The sequence below is a fragment of the Andrena cerasifolii genome, chromosome 2 (assembly GCF_050908995.1).
Source record: "Andrena cerasifolii isolate SP2316 chromosome 2, iyAndCera1_principal, whole genome shotgun sequence".
NCBI lineage: Eukaryota > Metazoa > Arthropoda > Insecta > Hymenoptera > Andrenidae > Andrena > Andrena cerasifolii.
Window position 1 is genome coordinate 5,889,878 of NC_135119.1, and position 26,679 is coordinate 5,916,556.

At 34.9% G+C, this 26,679-nt stretch overlaps 1 protein-coding gene across 2 annotated transcripts in view; it reads left to right on the top strand.

Moving 5' to 3' along the window:
* LOC143378552 (abaecin) overlaps positions 1 to 25,934 on the top strand; it is a 90,925-nt gene extending 64,991 nt beyond the window's left edge. Inside the window, exons 1-3 of one of the 2 annotated variants that reach the window (XM_076830382.1) lie at positions 23,140 to 23,289; positions 23,890 to 24,074; positions 25,437 to 25,934. In XM_076830382.1, the coding sequence (XP_076686497.1) occupies positions 23,913 to 24,074; positions 25,437 to 25,448 (174 nt within the window). In that variant the 5' untranslated portion in view covers positions 23,140 to 23,289; positions 23,890 to 23,912 and the 3' untranslated portion in view covers positions 25,449 to 25,934. Of the gene's footprint in view, positions 1 to 23,139; positions 23,290 to 23,889; positions 24,075 to 25,436 lie in introns of those variants that run through there. The other variant, XM_076830383.1, reaches the window with a different exon arrangement.
* Positions 25,935 to 26,679: the final 745 nt, after the last annotated feature.

Below are 26,679 nucleotides of genomic sequence, written 5' to 3' on the forward strand. Positions count from 1 at the left end.
GCTCGATCAGATTACAAGAGAACATAACCTAAGTGCCTTAACTTTTAGAGGGCCGGGCTGGCCACTGTAATAGCCATTGAAAATTTTTAAATTTGAACTAATGTTTCTAAGGGTTTTTGATATCGATTCTAATGCCAGAGTATCGAAATTTCACACAGAAACAGTGTTGCCAACCTAAACAAGCCTAAATGAATAACAGCAGTTACATTCATATATTATTCTTTCCTTTGGCATTACCCAGAGCAAACGACGTGGACCTAGAAAGTTTTCTAGCTCTCTTTTTGTTTTTGGGGTTTTTTGTGTTATTTTTGGATTTGTTTTTTTAGTTTTTTTTTTACAAAATAATCCAGTCACTTGGGTAGTCATTATGAAATCATATGCCATTTGTATACATATACTTTCTTCTTACTTTCTCTACTTGACAATACGTCCATTTTTTTTGATGACTTGATTCAGATTTTTAGTTCCCTTTTGGATCAGAGATCGTTCTTCATGAGATACTTCGGTTTTCGTCTTTATTAGTAATTGAAGTATTTTTACGACGGAATTAATGAACGCATATATGCGCTATATTGCTGTACGCGATTCATCGAATTACCGTTAAAAATTTGGCGAATTACCGGTAAGAATTTGAGAATATTTCTCGCGATTCACCGGGAAAACGCTAAACCGATTTACCGGTATTGCAATCCCTAGTCGTTAGCTCTGGATAACGCCAGAGTAAAGAATAATATATGAATGTAACTGCTGTTATTCATTTAGGCTTGTTTAGGTTGGCAACACTGTTTCTGGGAAAAATTTCGATACTCTGACCTTAGAATCGTGATTAGCGATATCAAAAACCCTTGGAAACATTTAAGTTCAAATTTTATAAATTCCAGTATATGCCATACCGTTTGCGGCCGGGCTGGCCACTAGGGTAAAGGACCCAATTACTGCCACCTACCCAATTACTGTCACCCTAAGCTGTTTTACTTAAAATAACGAATAAATCTTGTGAACTGATACATAAAAAAAAATTAACAAACAATTGAAACTGTAATTTATACGATACAAAAAACAGCACTTAATTTTTTCTTCGGTAATTTGGATGAAACGATCGAATATTTTAAGCGGATATTAGGAGAGTGAAAACGATGACTTCCTTACTAGTTGCTTCATTACGTTTTACGGTTTAATACAAATATACGTCTGTGGTATTTCTAGTATTAGAATCCTACCGTTAAATGATAAATAGCGAGATTCTCATGAAATTTAAGTATAGAATTGTCCAAGAACTACTCCCTTTAACAAGATTACGATGGTCTTTCAAATCACGACAATGTGTCCATTAGTGACACAAATTCATTACTGCCTCTGCCATTCGCAGCTTTCTGGATTATTCCATTTCCAATATACCAACTTATGCTTAAGCAGTTTATAGATAATATGAATAATTTACAGCATATCTTTCCTGTTACATTAACCTATTAAAATAGGATTATTTCGGTGCAGGAATCTATTTATGTGCTCGTGCAAATCTACATTCGCAAAGGCACATATAGGTATCTGAATATGCAACTGTAGAAATAAACGGGTAATTGCTATGACACATACCGGCGCTTTGATAATAATCTCATGTAAAAAATCTAAATCCTACATTAATAATAATAATTCGAAATGTGCTTCGGGAAAAGGCAAAGTATAAAAAATAATAATTAATGTACAGCATATTTTATTAATACGTAATATAAAATATCCTCCCTTCTGTATTCTTTCTAAAGTAATAAATATTCGATAGTTAACTAAAAATTAACAGTTGCAGATGTTAATAGTATAGTGCGGTACAACTTATGTTTCACATTACTTAGTTATAATTTTAAAAATAATTATATGCAACCAAATTAAATATATTTCATGAATAATTCAAAACTTTGTTAATTGAAGATCGGGACGAATATTTATCATAACAAATAACTGTGTATACAATTATTATTCTTCTATAATAATTCTTTTCGTTTTAAACATCTATTATGAGAATATATACGTTATAAATTCCAAATGTGTGTTAACTGGCATGTATATCTACATAATTGTAATATTTATATATTATTTATAAACACAAATAATATAATTTAAATTCTATCGTAAAAATTGTTCTAATAATCATTGATCGAAACGTTTGAATGTGGTAAAAATTCTAAAAATTGCAAAATAACTTTTATTTAATTATTTAATAGGCCAAACCAGTGCGCCGCAATCATCTCTTCTAATTTATAAACACAGTTGTACATAGCAGGTATATCTGAAACGGTTTTTCTCCTGGATATTATTACACATATGGAGCCATTAACTAATTGTAAGCAACTAATTTAACTAACTAACTAATCTTTCAATATTATTCCCTAAGTTCACAAAACATCTGTTTGTATCTTGCCAAAGTTGTAATCCATCAAATGCTTCCTAAATGTAATACACAACGTTAACGGTTCCTGCTCGTCAACAATGGGCGATACGGTAACTTCCTATAGACACGGAAACAGTAATCCTGGTTCCGGAAAGGCACCTCTTCCACAGTATATACGCGATCTAGTGGTTAACTTGAGTGGGTGACATAACGAGGTTACGAAGGAATGCAAGGACAGGCTTTCAACGGAATAGTGCCTATACCGGGTGCTACCAACCTCATCCTTCGTCTCTCCTCCTACACGTCACTGCCTCCATCCTACTTGACTCGTGCCCCTTCTGACCCTCTGTTTCCACCAGCGTTTCTGCCGTTTTAGCTTCAGCAACCTTAACGTCCTCGTGTACAAACCTGCCTTTGTAGTATGATGGCTCGACCTACGACACTATCCACCCGGTCTATAGCTACCCTATTCCCTCGCAGTAGTGGCACACGCATGCACATATGTGCATGTGACCTACGCAGTTTCATTCCGAATTGATCTTCAAGACCCTTCACATCACTTTGCGTAGGCGGGTGAAAATGGAAACTGGACAGTTTTAAGATCGCGTGGCAGGTATGAGTTAAGGGACTGTATGACCTGTAGCATTATGATATATATTAGCTAAGCTATTTTACTAATGACCTATGTTAGAACTTTTGGATTTAAATGAAAGCTGTTTATGAAGGAACGCAAATAAAAAGTCTAAATTCGTTCCAACTTAAGAGGGGAAGCCACTGTGACGGTCGAAAATAAAGGCTAGTTTCAAGGCATGCTTTTATAATGAAATGTACCAGCGGCCGTAGCCGTGATGGAAAACACAGGGTTCTCGTTAATACCGGTGTAATGCTTGTTGTAAATAGCCACTAGATATTAAGTTAGTTGTAAGTCTTAGTCGTAAGGTATTAGTTATACTTAAAAGCTTTAGGGGTTTTTTCTAACGGACATTTTTCCCTCAAATTATAGATGAAAACAGCGATTGCTGGTCTGCTGTTGACCTACGTCACTTTTATACTTCTAGTATAAACTAACTTCTAAAAGACTGTGTGACTATAAGATTGATATGCAATGAACATTCAGCCAACTAAGTAGTTATGATTATTGATATTTTTCTAATGTTTTTGATACCACAAAAATGCTTCTTTACTTCTGTTATGTATTCTTCGTTCGTCAATAAACATCTGTCAAAAAAAAAAAGTTTCTCGAAAGATCACCGAAGTTAAACATCCCGGGGCGGCGTACTGGGAAAAGATGGGTGACCGCCTGTCGCCCGGTGCGCCGCTGCTGCTGGGTTAGTTAGTTAGGGTTGAAAAATCATTTTTGTGGATTTTTGAAAATCTAGTGAGTCAGTCATATTTCGCATTCAAAGACACAAAATTCGTCAATTGACACTATTCCCCTATCTCTAATAATTCTCGAGATATTCCACAAAAATGATTTTTCAACCCTAACTTTCAACGCAGTTTTCACCCCCCAAATATGAAAACGGGGAAAAATAAAAAACACGTATTTCTTATTTTTCGGTACTCTATAACATATCCAAAAATCAAAATGATCGGAGGCGGACACCTAAAATACTCTCCTTGTGGGTGTTCACACAAAATAAAGATAACAGCGTAACATCCAATGCAAATGCAACGTTGTGTCCCTCCTAATAAAATCCTTATGTATACACGTTGTTTCCTAATATTTAGAAACTGCTGCCTCGGTGGATATAGGGCACACTAATAACAAAAATGTTCTTAATTTTAGAAATATATTTGCAGTCATGATCGGTAGTTGTGATCGATTTATATATCAGATTATATCTACTATAATTAATTATAAGCAATTTTTTGCCCAAACCTCTTAAAAAAGAACTTCATACGTCACAAAAGCGCTAGAAAAGAATCTGGAGAACGTATGGAAGTGAAATCACAGCTGCATGTCTCATCTATCCAAACGTAATGCTCGGAGCATATGGATACCCCGGCTATTCAGCAATCGTGAACGTTTTAGCTATTAATAGAGAGGTTGATTTATTATCAAATCCGTGGCACGTCTATACAAGGGAATAAACATCGTAGACCTACCCATTCGAAAATTCAGTGGAACGAAATTGAACGAATGCTGAACTAAATTTTGTTGAGCAACGTGAGAGTACCGAAACAGTTTGCAAAGCGTTAAAGAGAGATGATAGATACCTACGCTGTTGTTCGAAAAATGTTCGTTTCAGAAATATGCGTGAATAGTTCCGTCAGTGGTGTTTCGCAAACGAGGAGTCATTTAAACGCTTATGAGCACTTGACGCTGATAGAAAAGTCAAATGCACTGTTTCCCCCTTCATCTCCTATCACCCTCGTACTCCTTTCGCATTCTGCCTCGCCGACTGCCGCTCCTTTCTCAGCACGGAACGCTCCAACAAATCGCTGTACGCGTTTCTGACGGTGTCAAACTTCCTTTTTCTCTCATAGAGAGAACGCTCATGCTTTTCAGCATTTCACAATATATTTACTACTAACATCGCCGCACAAAAGTTCTTCTCCAATTCACTTTCACATTTCATTCCCCGTTATCGGAGTTCCGAACACTTTGTCTTACATTTTCGTGTTAGTTTTGTAAGGAAGCTTCTTTCCACAAGAAACAATCGAAGGAAGCGTTAGAAGCGACATAGCGCTGACCAGTCAAACCTCTTTAATTAATACAAGATCTTATGGTTTTCCCACAATGCATTGTAAAGCTCATAACAAAGATTGCCTTCGTTGACGAGAATCGGACGAGTTCATCGGAACGATATCAAAAGATATTTGGTAACTCGGGTCTTCCTGTATTTGGGGTCAGTGTACCTAAGTTTTGCTTCGAATTCTTAGCTTTATTCAATCAACTATACATATAATTCCCATTATTTATGTATGATATTGTTGAATGAGTTCGGAAATTATTTTATACCGCTTGCATACAGAGGTGGGTTTTGGCTGATAGCATTAGTTCATCAACGTTTGAAAGTTAATAATGATGTAGAAATGGGAAAAGAAAGTGGGTGGGAGGTGATGAAATGTTTGAAGTATGTGAAATGTACAGACAACTGTTCCAGCCAATTCTTTCTGAATACCCTTACCAGAATGACGGATGGCCTCGAAGGAACTTCAGTTAAGTGGTTCTTCTAGGTGGTAGCAATTTATAATGCGCTACTCCTTTTAGTGAACGTTGGTCTTATTATTGGTGTGTTACTATTGAGAGGCTAATGCCGTCTTCTGATAATGTTAATGGTCTAATATTCACCTTTCTTTCGCTCTTTTCGCTCTTTTCGCACTTTTAATTTAGAGTAGATACTTAAGGACACTTCCCGGTCGAATCGCGCGAAAACTTAGGTGACTCTTATGATTTTTTCGAGATAAAAGTATACAGTGTCTACTATTAATTAACCCTTTAAACCATAAATCATATAATATTTACTATTTCGTACTTTGAGGTATTATAACCACCTCGTATACAACGTATCGCCAATGAGGCATTAGGGTAAGTGTGGGTATTACTGCGGTTGCCCCGATTACTGCGGATATTCTAAAACAAATCGTATTTAATGTTGGAAAGTACATAATCTCTTGAAAATTATTTGATAAAATTATTTTATACTCTATTACAGATAATTATTAATAAATATGTAGAGCAAAGTTATTATTAATTCTTTTATCGTAATTTGAAATTCGTCAACACGAAATTTTGATCGATTTCCCGATAAGGTTAATGTTCCAATTTCTGCTCATTTAAGAGATTATTCGTCAGAAAGAAGGTGTAAAAAATTTGTTTTGGATCAAAACTTGCAGAGTAATTGATTAATTCTTTAATAATAAATCAACCAGTCCAAAAATATTTAAGAAAGATATTTCAAGATGTTTAACTACTAGTAATTTGTAATTAAATATAATGCTTTAAATGTCCGTATTTCTGCTCACGAAAAATAGCGATGTACGTGTTTCTACTCACCATTTGTACGAATTTCTGCTCATATAATGTGTTGCCTTTTATGGAGATGTTTTATAACACAAGAGTACAGCATAAAATAATGATAAACAAAAAATAAAATGCCTTCGAATAGAAATAGAGGTTACAGCATTGAATTGTGAGGTTATGTTGCTAAAATTTTGGTGGGTAATAATGCGGACACGACGGTAATTCACTTGACCCTAAACCTAATCACCTGTTTTCTACTTAAAATAATCAAAAATATTTATTGTTTTTATTATTGTTATTGTTTTTGTTATTAAATAAGAACTTTTACTGCAAAAAACTATTCTCTGCCCAATTATCAAATACCAATAGTGACCCTCTTCCTTACCACAACCAGCTAAAACACAGTCGAAAAATCATGAGTCTCTCATTTTAAAAGTTTTTCGTTGTTTATGCTACACTTTGATTAACCCCAAGCTCGTGCAACACTCGCGTAAATGTTCAAATAATTTAGAATTATTTTGTTGTAACTATAGTACAAACGTGACGCTTATAATAATAAAAAAACTTCGAAATGATCAGAAATGGGTACATTCACCTTATGGCGGTCATGAACACCTACCTGGAAAACATTTATACTTTTGTTATCAACAGTTGGTAATACATGTAATGTAACGTTATTATTCGATAGAGGAAGAGTGATTTTTTCAGAAAAACAGTAAATCACTCATCCACATTTTAGTTTTAATTTTTATTTCTCGCCGCAGTATTAGGTGCAGTACTTTACACCATGCGCATGTATTACTACGGACTGGCGACTGCGTAACCTAACCATTTTTCAGATCGTACGTCAATCTAACCTCCAAAGTGGGCCGCGCTGCATGGGTGACAGTAACAACTCTGTAAAGATGCCAAGAAAAGATAAAAGTGGAAAAAATAATAAAAAAATAAAAAAAAAAGCCAATAGGCTTTATTATACTAGTATTTTGCCTAACATCTGTCCGCAGTAATATACGCGCAGTAATTGGTATTTCGTTAGTAACTGGCACGCATTTTTTTTTATAGAATTATTAAGTTCCCAACTTTCTTTTAGAATAAGAAGGAGGGACTTACGTTCATTTGAGCTCTTTATCGAACGTTCTAAAGTTAACCAATCTTAAAAGTCCGCAGTAATACCCACATTTACCCTATTTCCGCAAGCCACTACGATAAGAAGAGATCAAGCCGAGAATCGACGGACAGCAACAGCGAGCAGGAGAGCAGCTATGACAGGAGGTGGCGGCCAGCCGGCTACACACACATCAGGAAGGCCCAGCCAACACCAGCTGACGTTCAGCGTGGGACGGAGGCCCCTATCACCCAACGCAGCCGACACCCTCACGGAACTGCGCTCCTGATCATCGCCAGAAGCTTGCCCTCCCGTTATTTCCCGTAATTCGAGCTCCAATACGGAACCGATGTATATTAACTTCAACCCTTAGTACGTGGGCTGTACGAAACCAAGCGTACAGAGTACATCGAAACCCAATAGCGTAAAAATCTAAGAATATGAATTAGAATAAGAATTTAACTATCGACGTTGCTGAGGGTTTCGTATAACGGCAGAAATCCGTCTTAACTCACGGAGAAGACACCGAAATAGTTGCGCAATAGCTCAAATTCTGTAGTAAACAAAACTCTCGGATAGCCCGATGGATTTCATCTCCCACCATCCTAAGATATGGGAGGTGAAAGAAGTGAAAATTCATTAATGCGTCAGCCCGCCCATACGCTTCGATGTATAGACTTTTATGTCATTCCGATAATTTAAACAATTATTTCCAGGGGGTTTGCTGACTGCTAATAACGAATTTGAACTTAGATTTTTAAAATTCAGGAAACAAAATCAAGAAATATAAATGTCTGTGTAGTAGGTCCGTTTTTAATATATCGTGCACAATGTTGAATTGGCCATTTGATTTTTTTTTCGTGAATTTTGTAATAGTGTATGGGCTGAAGCGTTAATGCATTTTCACTTCTTTCACCTCTCATATCACAGAAACTAATTGTCACCTCAACTTGAAAATTTATCGGGATTGATGTCTCATCATAACCTATCATTTGGCACAAAATTCAGTTCCAAAGTCGTTAAAAAAGGCCTCATTTTGGGGTGACTGTTTATAAAAGCAGACGCAGTTTTCTTCCTGATTTAATTCTTTCCTTGATAATGGTCGCAATACTGATCGAAACGTTGGAAATTTAATCTTAAAATTTGCACAATAGCTTTTATTTAATCTCTTAAAAGTAGACCGAACCGGTGCGCCGATAACATTTACTTTTAACTTTTAAAAATTCTTTACGGTCGAAATTCTAAATCATTTTATTTATCATGGTATTATTATTATTAATATCCATGGTTTTAATATTATTAACAATCATTAACAATTATCATTACTAGTATACAAAGTGTTGAAGTGTTAACACACCAGACAAAGTGACAATAAAGTTTGTTAAAATTGTAAAAAGTATAAACTTGAAGCGGCTGAAAGGTCCAGTTTGTTGGGGGCGACCAATACTCCCTGGGTCCGCAGAGTTCAGCCCACCAACCGAAACGACAAGGGTTCGTGGCGGCGATCGGCCGAAGTCAAATCAAGTGGGAGAAACCGACGCGGCGCTCAAGGAGCCAGTGGCTTGGAAATTAATACCCATCGACAAATAAAAAGTAAGCATGTTTAATACATCGCGTTAATGTACGTCCACAGAGTTTCCCAACTATCCCAGAGCGTAAAGTCTCTGGACTAGCTCAAAAGCGGACACGAAATATAATTTCCATAAAATCGCGCCCCAAATAGGAAGTAGGGACGTAACAAGTGTAAGAGTCTAAAAAAACTTGCATTTTATTCTGCTACAAATATAGAGTGTAGAAAAAAATTATTTCATTTTTGCCTACTCCTGCCTCTGATATGCATCACATGCTGCATCGTTGTAAAAAGAGAAGGCCTAGACTATCGCCATGGTAACTCCAGACAGGATCATCCAAAATGAAAGAATCAAAGAAATTCCTTAATTACACATGTGTGGTTATCGCGCTATGCCCTCTCATTGTTAAAAAACAATTAGACGAGAATTGCCATATGTTTAAACGATAGGGTCCTGGAAAATGGGGGTTTTCGCCCAAAAGTGTTCGTAAAAAAATTGGGTGTATGAAATTTCACAATAGACGGTAGCGCGGAAGCGAGTATCAATTACGAATAGAATCCCGCTTGAATTTGTAGATTCGATCAAGAATTGCATTTTTTATAGTGCCGATAGTGCGCGAAAAATTGTTTCGAGAAAAACGTAGAGGAGACCGGGGCTAGTTGATGTGTTTTTCAGTTTTCAATGTTTTTTATTTTTGTTTGAATTAATTACTTGATATACTAACAAATATACTAAAATATACTTTGGTCCTTCCTCTTTTATATATTGTAAATGAAAAGTTGAGAAAATACATACAAAATGAATTAAAAAATGTTATTTGGACGATCAATTTGGATGTATCAAAACTATTTATTTTTTCTCTAGATAAACGAACACAGTTAAAAAAACGATTGTCAACGCCAATGAGAATCAAGAATTGATAAACAACAAGTGTCGAGATAATTCGTCTGTACCAACTTGATAAATAAAATTGATACATTTTACTTTCGTCGAAATAACATTTTTTCATTCATTTTATATGTATTTTCTCAACTTTTCATTTACAATATATTGAAGAGGAAGGACCAACGTGTATTTTAGCATATTTGTTATCAAGTAATTAATTCAAACAAAAGTGAAAAACGTTGAAAACTGAAAAACGTATTAACTACCCCCGGTCTCCCCTATGTACTTAAAGTTTGACGCCGAGGGAGACTTGCCCGTGAGCACCCTATTTTCCATGTGTTTATTTGTTTAAAACAAAAATTGATTCTTTTTCAGTTGAATAAATGTATTATTATAATTAAGGCGGAGGCCAATCTACAAATTTAAAACAAAATCGATTTATCGAGTTTTATATTTTCTCGAAGTACAACTTGAAAATATTCCCTGAAAGTATCAAGTTAATCCGACCAAAATTGACAAAATTATACGCGTGTGAATAGGTAGGTGTTTCTCGGTGTAGCACTCAAACCCAAAACATTAAACGCGTTTTCGTGAAAATCATGTTTTCAAAGTCAGTGACACAGATAACTAAAAAATTAATGAACCGATTTACTCGAGGCTTTGCAGACTTATTTTAGGGTTAAAAATGTAAGCGCTATGGGAAGTTTTTTCTTTTTTTCCGCCTAGATTTTCTTTACACTTGAAAAATCGAGCGTTTTTGCCAAATATCGGTGCTTCAACTGTGCACAGCCGCCGTTTTGTCTCAAAATAATTTTTTCAAAATCGGGCCCGATAGCGCCTAGATAATTTCATCTATTATCTATAAAAAAAATTCGAATTTTCAATTTTTGATGATCCTGCACCGAGCTACAGTTGTCACCGCAAAGCGCCTAAAAAACCGTTCAATACTTTCTACCACAAAAAATACTGAAATATCCGTAAAACGTACTCTTTCCAATAGACTAATATTTAATAATAAAACAGTTTTTCGATTTTTCCAGAAAAAATTCCCAAAGAACCATGTTCTTTTGACCGTTCTAAGAAAGCCTCCCCCTTAAAAGAAATATCACATTTCCATCTATTATACCTACCTGCGCCGCAATCCATCTTCAAAAAACACCTATTTTTAAAACCGTCACATGGTTGGTCCCCCGTAACTGCCTGTAAAATCTGTACCGCTAGAAACTTCGATCTAAAATTTTACCTCCTCATTCTTGATATGCGGGATGGAAATATGCAGATTTTTATGCTTTGACCGGGAAGTGCTCTTAATTTTAAGATCCTAAACCGTTATTTTTATAATCTATATTATTATCATTCTGTAGTAAAGAAATTGTTTTTTCTACCCTCCCAAAGTGTATGAAGAATACCGACCAATAATAATGTCTTAAATGCGCATGCTCAACTTATTCCCAACATTGCATACAAACATCACTATTGGTTGGTTTACACATGTACATATGTAGGATCACGGAAAAAGGGATCCTCGGAAACGGGACACACTCAAAACCCGCCGATCTTCTGTTTCGTTGCGCGCTAGCCAGCCGCTTTAGCCACCACCTCGGCTACCGCCGGACTTCCCCGGTCTTAGTCATTCCGCGTCCGTCTCTTATGTTGGTGGGGGTTCCTGATCCCATACACTCGGCCCTCTTGCGACAACATTCGCCCTCGAATGTCGATGTCGCAGAACTATCCTTCGTGTGTATGTCACTTATTTATCGCGTCGCTGACACACCTTTTACGACCGCGGTGTCTATTTTTTCACGTCGCAAACAACGACCTTAAACGCGGCTTCGTGTGGCGATCGGTGCTCCCCCCATCATGGTTGAGCCTCCAAATGTAGGATCACGGAAAAAAGGGAGAGCCTCGGAAACGGGACTCGAAAACCCGCGATCTTCTGTTTCGTTGCGCGCTGGCCAGCCGCTTTAGCCACCTCGGCTACCGCCGACTCCCCACCTTAGTCATTCCGGCGCAACAATATTTTGAAGATCCTGGCCGATTGTTGTCATTTTCATATTTAGCTGCAACCAAAAGTGTAGGTGCTTACGTCTTGGAGCACAACCATACGGGGTGAAACCGTACCCCGCTATTTCAAGCAGCAAAAAGAAGAAAACACCCACTCTGAATATAGAACAATCCATAAAAGCTAAACACCAAAAATTGACGAACAAAAAATGCAACCAATAAATAAATTTTGTCTATACCTGATGAGCCACCTAAGACATGCCACCTGAATAATTTCTATAATTTTTCGATAGCAAGAAATGTTTGAGACAGAAGTTGTTTGGTTCCGAAAGGCTCATTACGTCGTGGATAGAACTTAATACTATTTTTGTTACTTTAGATTAGGGAAAGTCGGAAAAAGGACAAGTTTCGTTTTATTCTTAAATTAAGTAGCCTGTTTGGACTTTTCAATTATATTTTTGTTATTTTCTGTTGTTTATGAAAACATTTAATAAATGCCGTTTTCATTGCCCAAATTGTTTTATAATTTAAAAAGTTATGGACCTAAGTAGAACCTTAAGTATTTTCAACTCTCAGTACTAATAAAAAAAAAAGGAACTAAAACTTTGATCTGAATGAAAAATGACAGGAAGTATCGATTTCGTTAAGGTGCAGGTAATTTGGAATACCGCTATTCCAAATTACCTTCACTTTATAAACTTAAAAAAAATGTAGATAAAATTATTTTCTTCTATGATCTAATCAGGCTGGAAAATCACAATATAGGAACAATCTTAGATAAATAATATACATAAAAAGTAGTAATTAAGTTAAACGATTTTATTTAAAATTCAGTAAAAACTAAAAAATTTAGTGTATTTTAAATAAAATCGTTTAAGTTAAATTTTTTTTTATTACTTACTTTTTAGTGTCTAAGTTTTATTTGTGGTTATAGGCTGATTTCAAGTCGTTTGGATTTGTGATTATGGGTTATATATATTGATGACTGGGTAATTTTTTAAACCACTTGGGGTTATTTTTCATAATTTTGTATTTTCATCTAAATTACGTACGCCTGCAAAGTTTCAAGTCTATTGGATAGTTGGAAGTGGGTTAAAATTGAGTTTCTAGATTTGAACCAAACAAACATAAAAATAAACAAACATACATACAAACAAACAAGCAGGGGATCGAAGCTGAATAAAATTGTTTAAAAATCGTTTAATAAATGGCCAGCACTGGCCCAAACCGACGCGGCGGTAGCCGTTACTCGTGAAACAAAAGCATTGTTAAGCTTTGGAATATTCCAAATTACCTTCACCATCGGTATTCCGAATTAGCAACATGGCATTGAAACCTAAAATTTCATGTCACGCTTTGTATTTTCGAAATTATCGCAAAACTGACAGGCAACCATAGAAGAAACATGCAGATGAGTAGATGAAGTGTTTAACTCTAGTTAGTGTTTAAGTTTCGACATATTTTAACCATGATTGGAACGATTGAATACTTGCTGAAAAAGTTTTAGCAGATTGACGCTTTCTTATTCTGCAGATTAAGTCGAAAGTGTAAAAATGACGGTTCATCCACAAATGTCATTAGTTAACAGGTCATTAGCCCCTATTATCTACGGTGTTACAAATTAAATAGCGTCAGCAGTTTATTAGATACTTCGGTATTCCAAATTACCAAAAGTATTCCAGATACGCTGCACTTCTTCTATATAAAATAGTCACCTATTTTCATATTTCCATATTTCAGGTAATGCTTTTTAGGGAAGCAATGAAAAATTGTGAACACGGTTTCTGTTTCCCTGTCAACGTGTTTCTTTCTCTTTCGCGAAGAGCTGGCGAGAAATGAACGAGGTTACCCTTCGAAATTGTTTACGCGCATAGCTGATCGCAAACACATAAAATAATATGACACATCCGAGAACGCCACAAATACGGCGCATGGGTACGTTCCCACCTTGCCACCGCAGTTTTGTTTATTCCGTTTTGTTTGTTCGACAACAAGGCACCTCCAATTTCCAGGACCAATATCATCGTTAATATTGATCCCCACTACGGAGTAAAATGGAACGGTGATACTGAGTAGCGACCGTACAATTATACGCGGCATGTCGCCTCGTGCATACATTTGACGTACATACACGAGCAAACAGACATTAATCTTTATAAGCCAACCTATGGATGATACACGGTGACCCTTGAAATAGAATAATTATTATTTGTACCTGCCAGAGCGACAGAGACGCGTAATAAGATTTATCACGCGGATTATAGTACGTGCCTGGTAGTCTGGTACCAATTGCTTGGTGTCATCGTCTGTTGTATATGCAGAATGTCTATTGAGAATTTAAATACCATTGTATTGCAAAAAAGTACGGCTATGTAAACGAAAGCATTGTTACTAACAATTTGTTAGCATATCATTTTCAACAATTAATAACTCGGAAACAAAATTTCAAAGTAAAATGGATAAGGGGAGGTCCTTCAGAGGGCCGAAAAGTATAGGTAGATATTTTTTAGGAATTTATACAGAACAGACTACTGGGTGGAGTTGTCTGAAATCGTGATAAACTAAATATATTCACTAAAATATTATCTATGTATAGCTCACTAAATATATACACTGTGTAAACACAGCAGATGTGAGGTCAATGTGATGACATATCTTTTATCTTAACCCTAGAACGGATAGCGCGATACCCCAGCAGTTTATGCAAAACTTCAATGCAAAACTTTATGTTGTGTGTGCTGCAAACATGTTTGCAATGAACATCGTTTAGATCAGAGGTGTACCAACAGCCGCTCGGAGCCGGAGACCTCTTTGCGATATGTGGCCGCCGGGTCAAAGCAGAGCCTGGAATTATTAAGGTGAATTCCAACGACGCGTAGCTCGGCGAGCCTGAAGGTTTCGGCGACTTTGCTTGGCGACCGCGAGTCAGCGAGCTGATACAGAAGGGGAAACCCCAGCCGAGCCAAGCGAGCCCGAAGTGATCAATCCCATGGCGCGGGGCTCGGCGAGTACAGCACACTCTCGCCATAGGCGCGCTCGAGGCTGTCGGCGAACATACAACGTATAGCGTCGACGATTCCGAGCCGACGATGACGCGAGAGAGAGAGAGAGAGAGAGAGAGAGAGAGGCAGAGAGAGGGAGAGAGGCAGAGAGAGGGAGAGAGAGGGAGAGAGAGGGATAGAGAGAGTGAGGGAGAGAGAGAGAGAGAGAGGGAGAGAAAGAGAGAGAGGGAGAGAGAGAGAGAGATCGCGGATAGGCTCATGAGATTTGCACAAATAGTGAGGAGGGCGACGAGACCTATATTTGTGATTTTTTGTGCACTAGATAAATTAAAATAAATTTATGTACAAATTAATATTTGTTAAAATATATTTTTTTTGTGGTTTCTGAAATAATAGTAATAATGCTTTTATAATTATATCATTTTTTATGCGTTTTTTAATAGGTACCCGATATTACCCACACCCATAGGGTAAAACCGGGTACCTGCATACTTCCGAGGAACGTAAAAGACGAAGCGAGACAAAGTATCATACATTCGCTCCTTCGTAGCTAACCGTAACGTCGTATCAACTCTTTCGATGGGAATAGCGACGCGCATACAACACATAGTTGAGATACGCTTATAGTGAGAGTTTCCGTATGGCGCAAGACTCATCGAGTCATACGCTGTTGGAGTTCGCCTTTACGTTGCTCCACGCTCGGCTCTTCTCCGGCGCGCCCAGAATCGCAAAGAGGTCTTCGATTCTGAGCGGCTCTTTGTGCAGTGTGTACCTCTGGTTTAGACATGAAAGTATACAAAAAAATAGTTGGTATAACATTGTATCACAGTTTAAATAAGTTCTTTTTTCATTGAAATCGTATTTATAAAAAAAATATGTGTGGGGCAACTAACAACCCCGCGTATGCATTTATGAGTACAAAGTTAATGTATCCATTCTGGAAAGAAAAGTATCCATTAAAGAATAAATACACAATTTTTTATATTAACAAAAAGTATCACATCTATTGCTTTCATGTCCTCAATACAGCCGATTTATTTCGTGTTTAAATTCAGTTCCATCTAAAAAATCTCAACAGTACCTACGTTACTGAAACGTTCATGCCGATACGATAGAAAATGTGAAAGTGTTACATACATCCTATTAGTATAAATATAATACACCGCAAGCAAGATTGTATGGCTCTCCAACCGAGGCTCGAATCAAAATCAAAAGCCGCCGCCGAATAGCTCAAGTCCTCAGGCTGAGGACCTCAGCTCCAGGCGAGATCGCGCGTCAAAAGTTATTCGAAGTCTTCGAATAAAAGTCGAACAAACTACGGACAAAGATGAAAATCTTATTCGACAGTTCGAATAAAAGATCCTCGAAGACAGAAATTATCTTTCGACTAAATTCACTTCGAATAAAAAAATTATCTTTCAGCCGTCGAATAAATTCATTTCGAATAAATTTATTTATCCGTGATGTTTCGAATGAAGATAAATGGTGTTATTCAAAGCTGCGAATAACGAATAAACGTAAACCGTGTTATTCGAAGATTCGAATAACGCATAAAGATAAAGTATCTTTTATTCGACACGTTATTTAAATAATTTTTTATCTAGATAATGCCCATCTCTGCCAGTATCTTACTTTCTTCTATTTTATATGCATGTATGTGTGTATGTCAGTAGCTATAATTACGAAACTGAGAATTCCTTGTCACATAATGAATCATACACAAAATGAAAAGCTTACACACAGGTAAAAAAATATAAATAGCGATTAAGAATGTTTGTCGAAAAATGTTTCAACTTGTTCAACCCCCCCAAATTTGTGGAAGTTTGAACATTTTTATTGACATATTGGAATTTATAGATGTCAGGCCTAAAGTCCTCTATCTTGATCACAGAAAAGCAATTAAAAGTTTTCCTGTTCTTTAAGGTAAAGAAGTTGGCAAAAGTTTCAATGCAAACTTGTCAGCCGCTATTATTTACATGTCATGGCACCTGTCACAATAACTTGTTTAATTTTAATTTCCTATAAAACAATTATATCACTGTCAAAATGACAGTATAAAATCAGTGAAAATTCTATAATTCTGTGCAAAAGAATGAAGTTTAAAATACAGATTAAAAATTAAGTAACTATTATATCTCTTTAAAGTTTCATAATTACATTGTGCAGCAGTACTTCAAACAATATGCTTCGGAGAATAGAAGAAAGAAAAATCTATGGGTGCGTAGAGTATAATTAAATGAAGAGAATCGTACAATTGGTTATGGATTCAATAGCAACTGCGTAATCCGTTTATCCGAACTGCCATTCAAAGAATGATAAACAAAGGGGCCTATCAAAAGATTGGAACTCAGTGAAAGAATTTCGTTCATGCCGTTTTTAAGCTTCATGCGCGATCCGTTACAGGGGCTTATTTCTTTTTCGTGCGAAAATAATACGCGCGACTGTATGAATATATTGCACCCGTATATGAATCTCCTTTATTGTCGGGGGTGGCAAGGTTCGCTAGAGACGAGTAAACGTTCCTTTTGTTTCCTTTGATTGATTGCTATCGGGTGCATGCGAATATCAAAATGCTGGGAGTCATATGTTGCACATTCCACTGGCAACACGAAGTGTTTCGTGATTAATGTTTTACTTTCACTGAACCTTTGACATTAACGAAAAAACGGTAGGTACCTATAAATCGAATTTAAAAGTAAATTAGTCGTTTGTCCTATTTGTCACTTTTTTATCATTCAGATGTTAATCGATCGTTACAAATTATTTGAAATAACATATAGTAATCATGAAAAATAAATGGATGCGGTGTTCAGAGGTTTACAGTTAGGCAACGTAAATTTGTACACAAATGTAATAAATAAATTCACTGCAAAATGTCTAACAATAAAATTCTAAATGATAATTCTAACGTGAATCAGTTATTAAATCGAACACCTTTTGACTTAGTTGAGGGGGAATCTGAGTTAGTTTCTGGATTTAATACTGAATAGGAAGATTTGATACTTTAATACTTTAGAGGAAAATTTACGTTGATTTTTATAGCTGAGTATTTGAGAATAATTTTCATAAGATTTTTAATTTCGTTAATATTTATAGGATTTAATTTATTCATTACAAGTTTAATAATTTTGTATAGTAGTCGAGGGAAAAAAATACCATTTTTTTCTAACGAGATTGTATCAAATAAGGTACATCCCTAGTAGCATTTATCGTTGGAATTTTGATGGCCAACTAATTCCCAACTTGGAGATAATGTGGGCCAACTAGAAATGCTACTAGGGATTAACTTTACTAGGGAATAAGTTTCTTCCCTTTACTGTACAAAAGTACTATAATTTCGTGAATATTATTTAATTTTTGTAGTATCTGTGAAATAGAGAACAGCATTACTAGCTAGAATACTTTTAATTTCAGCCCCTTGTCTGCCAAGACACGCCCGCGGGAGCACACCCCATAGTCTGCTCAGAACTCCTTTAAGAACTATAGATCCATCCATCCTGAGCTTTGTCTTTCGACCGAGTTCATCTATCTCTTCGTGTCGTCTACCATTTGAAAGCGTGTTGAAAATGAACTTCCAACGACTTATTAAATAACCTGGAGGAAAGATTTCGTCATTTATCCCTGAAAAGATATTAAATATTAAAACTCCTCCATTGCCAGGTATTTCGGCATATTTATTATTTACATTATGTCAAATCGTAGCGCCCTTTAAATTATTCCTCAGTATGTAAAAATAAAGCGTCACGCTCTTATTGAATAGAACATGCCATTCTTAAAACGCTGCATAAAACGGGGATTTTGTACTACCAGGATCTCTGGTAGGGGAGACCGGGGCTAGTTGACACAGGGCGCAAGTTGATACAGACGAATTATCTCGACACCGTATATATGTAGCTTCATTTGAGCGAGATATGTGAAGATATTATTGTTATTCACTTCTTCCCTACGATCCAGCGTACGAGAGTGCACATTGACGTTAACAATCGTTTCTTAACTGTTTTCGTTTATATAGAGAAAAAGTAAATAGTTTTGATACATACAAATTGATCGTCCAAATAACATTTTTTCATTCATTTTGTATGTATTTTATCTACTTTTCGCTTACTATATATTAAAGAGGAAGGATCAAAGTATATTTTGGCATATTTGTTATTAAGTAATTAATTAAAATAAAAAATGAAAAAAATTGAAAACAGAATAGCGTATCAACTAGCTCCGCAGTGGGGTAAATTGATACATTTTAACATTTTTTCATTCATTTTGTATGTATTTCCTCAACTTTTCATTTGCAATATATTAAAGAGGAAGGACCAAAGTATATTTTGGCATATTTGTTATCCAGTAATTAATTAAAATAAAAAATGAAAACAGAATAGCGTATCAACTAGCTCCGCGGTGGGGTAAACCCATACATTTTAACATTTTTTCATTCATTTTGTATGTATTTTCTCAACTTTTCATTTACAATATATTAAAGAGGAAGGACCATAGTATATTTTGGCATATTTGTTATCAAGTAATTAATTAAAACAAAAATGAAAAAAATTGAAAACAGAATAGCGTATCAACTAGCCCCGGTCTCCCCTACTACCAGAACAAATTTGGGCTGCTGCTACATAAATAATTTAAAATTTCAATAAGAACAAAAAATAGGAACTAGAAGAATTTCTTGATAGATCATTTGTAGTTTGGCAAAGTTGACAAAGATTTATACAGTGCGTGCATAAGTGTAGGTACATAATGTGTCCCAAAAGAATTCTATTTTAGATCAACCATCGAGCCTAAAAACAGCCTGGGAACCACTACACTTTACGCAATGGTATTTTTCAACTGACATCGCTGCTTGTGCGTAACATTTCAAACTTCGCGTAAAATTAATGCCAAATCGCAGCATATCCATTAAATAGATATCACTTAATGCGTCTTATAAACTGGGCTATGTTACTACCCTTACAAAGTGTGACTATAGAACCAGTATTGCATAAGCGATCAGAGTTTAAGTTCGTCCCTTTAAGTTTGTATTTATAATTCTGAAGCACCCTGTATAATGTAAATATAATTCATGACCCACATGTAGCTTGCGGAAGGATAAAACAAGATGCAAATCTATGGTTGCAAGACTTGAGAAAGAATAGCGACCACGTGTAACAGGTATCATAAGTAGTTTTAAACGCGTTGAAAATGCAATATTAATGTGCCGTTTCATGATAAGTACCGGAACGAAGGAGCAAAAGAAGATACTAGCTTAGCAGGAAGTGGTATACATATAAGTGGGTTGCCATGAATAATGCAAAACGGAGCCAGAGACAACCGGCTTGCGTACAAAAATCAGAAAAGGCTATATTTGCGGGCGTCTACTCTGTTTCACTCGCGTTTCCCGATGCTCACTATTGCTGTTCCTAATTGGATCTCCAAGACTCAGAGGAGCAAACATGGTATAATGATACTAGACATTGCTCCTCGTTTCGAGTGCATCGAGCCTCTTGCAATGCTCTTTTACTCTCATGTAAGTACTTGTCAGTGCCCGTCCCATCACGGCATATCTCTGAAATCACGATGACAGAATTTGTCGTCTAAGCTCATAACTTGAACCGTGCTCCATTTCATTCACTTCATGTATGAAAAAATTAATTTTAAGTTAATCCGCCAAATTCTCTGTTTTGCAAATTCATTTGCGAATCTTTCATTAGTGTGCCAGTGTTTGCAGTAGTTTTACCTTTGTTCTAAGCGAATATAAAAAAAAATCGTAGAGGAAGGTTTTACACGATTGATTTCATCTACGCATCCACCTACAAACAACATCTACTCACACAAAATTATGCCCCCCTCGAAACCATTCAATTTCTATTTCAAATATTTTTCGGTGTGATCAGAAGTTTTAAAAATATTCGCGGGAATAGATTCTAATGTGTCCCTCTGTATATATTATCCTCATAAAAAAAAAACTTAAAAAAAACTACAAAAATTACGCCAAGTACATGAAATCAAATACATCACAAAAAATAGAAGATAATAATAATTACGAAATAAAAAAAAAAGATGTGAAATCAAAATGAGCTGCTGGTACATAAAGGTGCTTTCCCGCGGCCCCACCATCACTCACAGATTTAGGATAGTAATCGTTTCTATCACAGACTTTTCAGTTTTGAATGAAATGAGTTTTATACTCCCGAAATGCGTGTAAAATTTTTCTCATATTTCCTCAAATTTCGCAGATAATTGCATCACTCAACTCATAATAATATGGCACACTCTATGTATACTCATTATTTGTCAATTCCAAAGTTGAGATTGTATTTTACCTGCATCGAAATTAGTAGATATACTAGTATACTAATAATATTGTACCAATGATAATATACTAAAAATGTACTGTATGGTAGCAATATATACTACTTAATATTACTATACTAGCAGTGTGCTAATACGGGGATGTCCCGTAATTAGTGTCCCTCCGCGAGAATTCTCTCTCGGGAATTTCTCGAGAAATTTTATAATTTCTTATTTCTTATTTCTCGAGAAATACTGTAATTTCTCGGGAAACTTAAATCTAGGAAAAATATAAATCTCATCTATTTTCGGAAATGAACTTTTAGTTCAAATTATGTACATATTACTACTCACTTATTGTTAGTTAATCGCGAACGTATAAACACATCTGCAACTTATAATAAATCTTATTGATAACATCAGAACTTACATGAATTACAAAATCTCAGTAGAGAAGATGCGACATTATTAGCTACTGAAGGTGCTCTTAAATTCTTATTTAAAAGTTTAGAAAAATTCTATACTGAATTAAGTAGGTAATGAGATTCTTGTGGCTATTAAAGGAGAAATATCAAAAAGAAGAGAGGTAAGATTATTGTATCCCTAATAAATTTTTGCCATTTAACATCCAAGGTAGATATGTATAAAACGGAATACAAATTCTATGTAGCTAGACTTTTCGGAAAATATAACAGTAACCACGATTCTCCTGAAAATACTGAAAAACTTATGGATTCACAAAATGAAGAATTACCCTTAAGAAAACAATTAAATTTAGTAATCGCAGAGAGCCTCCAAGAATGTAGTGTCAACCAAGAAGAAGATAAATTCCGAACTTTAACAAAGGAATTTTTAAATGATTTCACTTAGCTTCGATCCTCTGTATGTTTGCTGGTAACTCAATTTTCACCCACTTCCACTAATCTAATTGTCTTGAAACTTTGCAGGCGTGTGTAGTTTAGATGATAATGCATTAAAAAAAATATATGTATAAAATATAAAAAGAAATGTATAAAAAATACACTCACACACACACTAAAAAAACTAGAAAAAAAATTGTATGTTAAATGATTTTACTAAAAATGCATTAAAAACTAAAATATAATTCTCTTCGTGTACTACTAGAATTGTTCAAATCAATTGTAAAGAAAAAGGATAATCACAGTTCGCATGATTTTATTTGAAGTCATATATCACCATCGAAATTGTAGTACAAGAAAAGAATTATTCTTTAGGGGTTAGTGCATTTTTAGTAAAATCGTTTAACGTAAAAAGTTTTTTATATATTTTTTTTTAGTCCCCTGGAAAGAGGGCACACATTTTACAATAACTTTTGCATGTGCTACATACGGTCAAGTCAACATCCATTGAAAACGATAGAAAATTTTCTACAACTACAGATTTTGTCAGAAAGAAAAAAGAAATAGATTGGCCTACGCTACATTAGACGCACTGTACTTTTTAAAAAACTATTTTAAAACCAAAAAGTAATTTTTCGCTCACTGATAATGACAATTTTTAACATAAATAAAAAAGAAGTTAGATTAAGGAGGAAGAGGAGTGGGGGTGGGGGCGCCTTGAACGCACGAAAATTATAGATTCTTTTTAGCAATTTTTTTTATTTAAATAATGAACTCAATAGAAAATCCGATTTCGCTTAAAAAATCCCTTTCTCATGAAATATAAGAAATAGTAACACATGCAATGAGTGGGTGATGAAAGAAATTCTGACTCTTGTACCTGTACACACACGCACGTGTTTAGTTACATGTCGCAAGACAGAGCACTTGAGGAAAATACACACTTAGGGGACTCCCAATTATACAAACATGCATATAAGTGTGTAATGCGAGATAACATTAAGGGAACAAGTTGGGTCACCGGGTATCACTGACTTGCAGTGAACTGCGCACGATAAGAGTCATGACGGTATTCCCCGGTATTTCTCCCCCCTCCCTTTTCATATTCTCTTTCTGCAATACAGAATCAACAATCTTCTGTGAGTGTGTATCATCTCGGATACAATGAGAATGGTATATAAGAGCTGAAACATTCCTTTGACATCAATTTGAAGTGTCCTCTGTAGCTGCAAAGAGGTAATTCTACAATATAATATTTTTTATTTCTAACCGACTATGTATATGCCTACATATTTTATATTTTTTGTTTCCATGTCTTAATTAATAACGATTGAGTATGTAAAATAGGATCGTTTACCTGTTCATATTTGGAAAATGCATCACATCTTTCTTAATCATTAAGAAAATATTTTTTGAGAAATGAACTGACAATAATTTAAACTATATCAATTTCTATCAAGAATTTTACTACTATAAAGGCTATCAAAATTGAAAACAATATTAGAACCAATTAAATACAGCTCTACCACATTTATTTACAGACTAACCAAAACTTATTGTTATTTCTTGAAAATTGTATAATTGAATAAATAAATTGGTATGTTGAAAATAAAATTAATGTTCGGTAATTTAATTACAGCACATATTATTTACTTGTGTATTAACCTAGTTTATTTTTAATTAATTTGTACATTTAATGAAAGTCACAATACATAGGTTGCAATAAATATTTAATTTCTTATAATAATATAATCTGCAATAAGCCACAATGAGCTCACAAGTACTGCAGTTATATGGTATTCATTGTTCGTTAAAGTACTTAGTTTTACGTTACAGAGAAGAATATACATACATACAAGATGAAGATGGGAATGTTCATCGTTACGTTACTTGCCATCGTGTGCACGGCATTTGCATACATAGCACCTGTGCAAAGACCACGACTTGGCTCTTCGTTTCCTACTTTCCCAGGACACGGACCATTCAATCCGAAAATTCAATGGCCAAGGCTGCCCAGAAGTGTAAGTACAACTACCTCCCCTGCAGGAAAAGATTCTAAAAATTTTACTGAAACCTTCGTATTCAACCTTATTATGCCTAATGACAATGCTTAATATTGATATGAAATTATAGGAATTTCGTTTTTTAACTACAATACGTTTTCTAAGGAAGAAATTTATCAAAATTGCATTGTACATTTTGTACTTTGTCTCGTTCGAATAAAGGATCATTATTATGTTATACTTACTGCATGTAGTTTTAGCTGATTCATTGGATTTGATGGATTCCTCTGTAATCAAATCTGCAAAAGTGCGAAAGCCTTTTGATAGATAAACCAACCAGTAATTGGCCGCATACCAGTGAATGACCATTAGGCAAAGAAATTGTCAATTATAAATTTAAAAATTATTATTTGTTTATAAATGGAGCGTAGTTGCACTTTTAATATCCCATATTTTTAGTTACGCGTATTAAGCAAACATTAATAAGTACAATTGAAAGAGTGTTGTTTCGGCGCACTGGTTCGCTCCTTCGAATATTTAAACAAAAACTAATCGCAATTTTGAAACATTTTTTTAACAGTTTCCAACGCGTCGGTCAATAATTCTGAGCATTTTCAAGGAAAGTTAAAATTTATTTTTTAAGATATTTCATAAATTTTGTTTGATTCTTAAAACACTGCAGTTTAACATAAAAATTACAAAGTTAAAAAAAATATTCTGAAACAGTGGTTTTTTACGTTTCAATTTTGAGTATTTTTGACTCGGTAGCGACAGCCTGTGTTACAATATGGGGTGCGCCTCCTGCCGGGTGAATCTGATTGTTGTGAAAGCCAAATTATGGCGCCAGGGTGATACCAATCCCAATAATAATTTTTAGATTACTACAATATTACCAATCTGTCAAATTTGTTGTATCGTTTGAATTAAACCACCATCCATATTGCGAATATGTACTAGACTCAAATCGTGTGTGTACCTACCCCGGCAAATCTTCGAAATCGATTAATGCAAAGACGAAGCGCCGAACGAAAAAAAAATTATTCCACTTTTTCCATTGATTTTTCTACGTAGAATCATCCCTTCTTCGATTGTACCATGAATTACAGCCCACCCTGTATAATGCTTCTTCAACCTGACCCTATGAATAAAATTCCATATGATACTATAAGAATCGATGTATCTTTTATTCCAAGCTGTCCTTTTATTCATGTTTTCAATTTTGGGGGGAAGACGTCTTAGCGGGCGTAAATTGATATAAATCGCTGTGGCAATTTTTACATCTTTAATTTACGAAAATACTTTTAGAAGCCTATTTTTAGTTTTTCTTGGGAAACATTTTCTCAAACGATTTTCAATTTATCGTTCACTTTTCTGTTACAGGTGCGTTATTGATCGTCACGCCAACAAGCATTCATTAAAATTAAATTTAAGAAGCGATGAGTCGTTTATTTGGACCACGAATAAAGTACGCATGATTGAATAAAATATAAACAGAACAGCGTTGTTCAAAATATAAATTCGAATAATTAATAAATTCATTGATATGATATATATTTTTCTGATAAGCGCCATGCTTGTTTCACAATACTCTTTTATTTCCAACGACTTTTATATTACTAAGTAACAGCAAGTTAATTTCAAGTTTTATTTCACTTTCATTCTGTCATTTTATATGAGCAAGAAAATTTCAAAATCTTATCAATATTTTTAAGTAATTCAGCAGGTTTCTTCGTATCACGAAGTTTAAAAAGAAAACTATTTGTAAAGTCTGAACAAGCTTTTTATAACAATTATATTGACACCTTCTACATAATATATTGCGAAGGAAAAATGTTTTATCATTTATTTCAATAAAGTGAACCTGAAGAGACTAAATAACTGTACCATTATTCTAATACCTATTTGTTCCCACAATACGTTTATAATCCATGCGGCACATTCCCTGTAGCTGGTCACCTATACCAATCAATGATGCAGATGAAAGAGAAGGGATTTAATATTAAAACGCATTGTTTATCCAGAATAGTGATGTTTGAATTTATTTAATGTCCAATTAAATGGAAAATTTATATTTTCAAAGGAATGTTATCGGATAATAATAAGTTATTGAAGGAAGATTTTACTTCTCAATTATTAAATTATATTATTATAAATATTATTTTCTTCTTTAAACGTGATCTTGAATAAATTCGATGAATGTAGTTTGTCTTACACTTTTTTTTTTAAAGACAGTAACTACTGTACATCCAGCAAGCGATAAAATACGGTATAAAATGTTTTATTTACAATATACCTATCAAATTCTTTAATTTTCTACTTTTACTGATAAAACATTTAGATTAAGAAAAAATAGTTGAATGAAAATCATTGTTAATGTCACTCAATCGTTATTGTTAAAAATTACATGGAAAATGTAATACTAATGTTACGTGTATTGTGTAAATATATTTATACGTAATGGTAGCGAAATAACGAAACTACGTTTTTGTTACTAATATTCCATCTTTCCCATAAATATGAACAAACAATTCAAACAGGCAAGTGGCTCATTTCCATGTAACGTTTACAGTATTTATAAGGCACCAACGTTTGCACATCAAATCTAACGAGACCATGTGCAGCA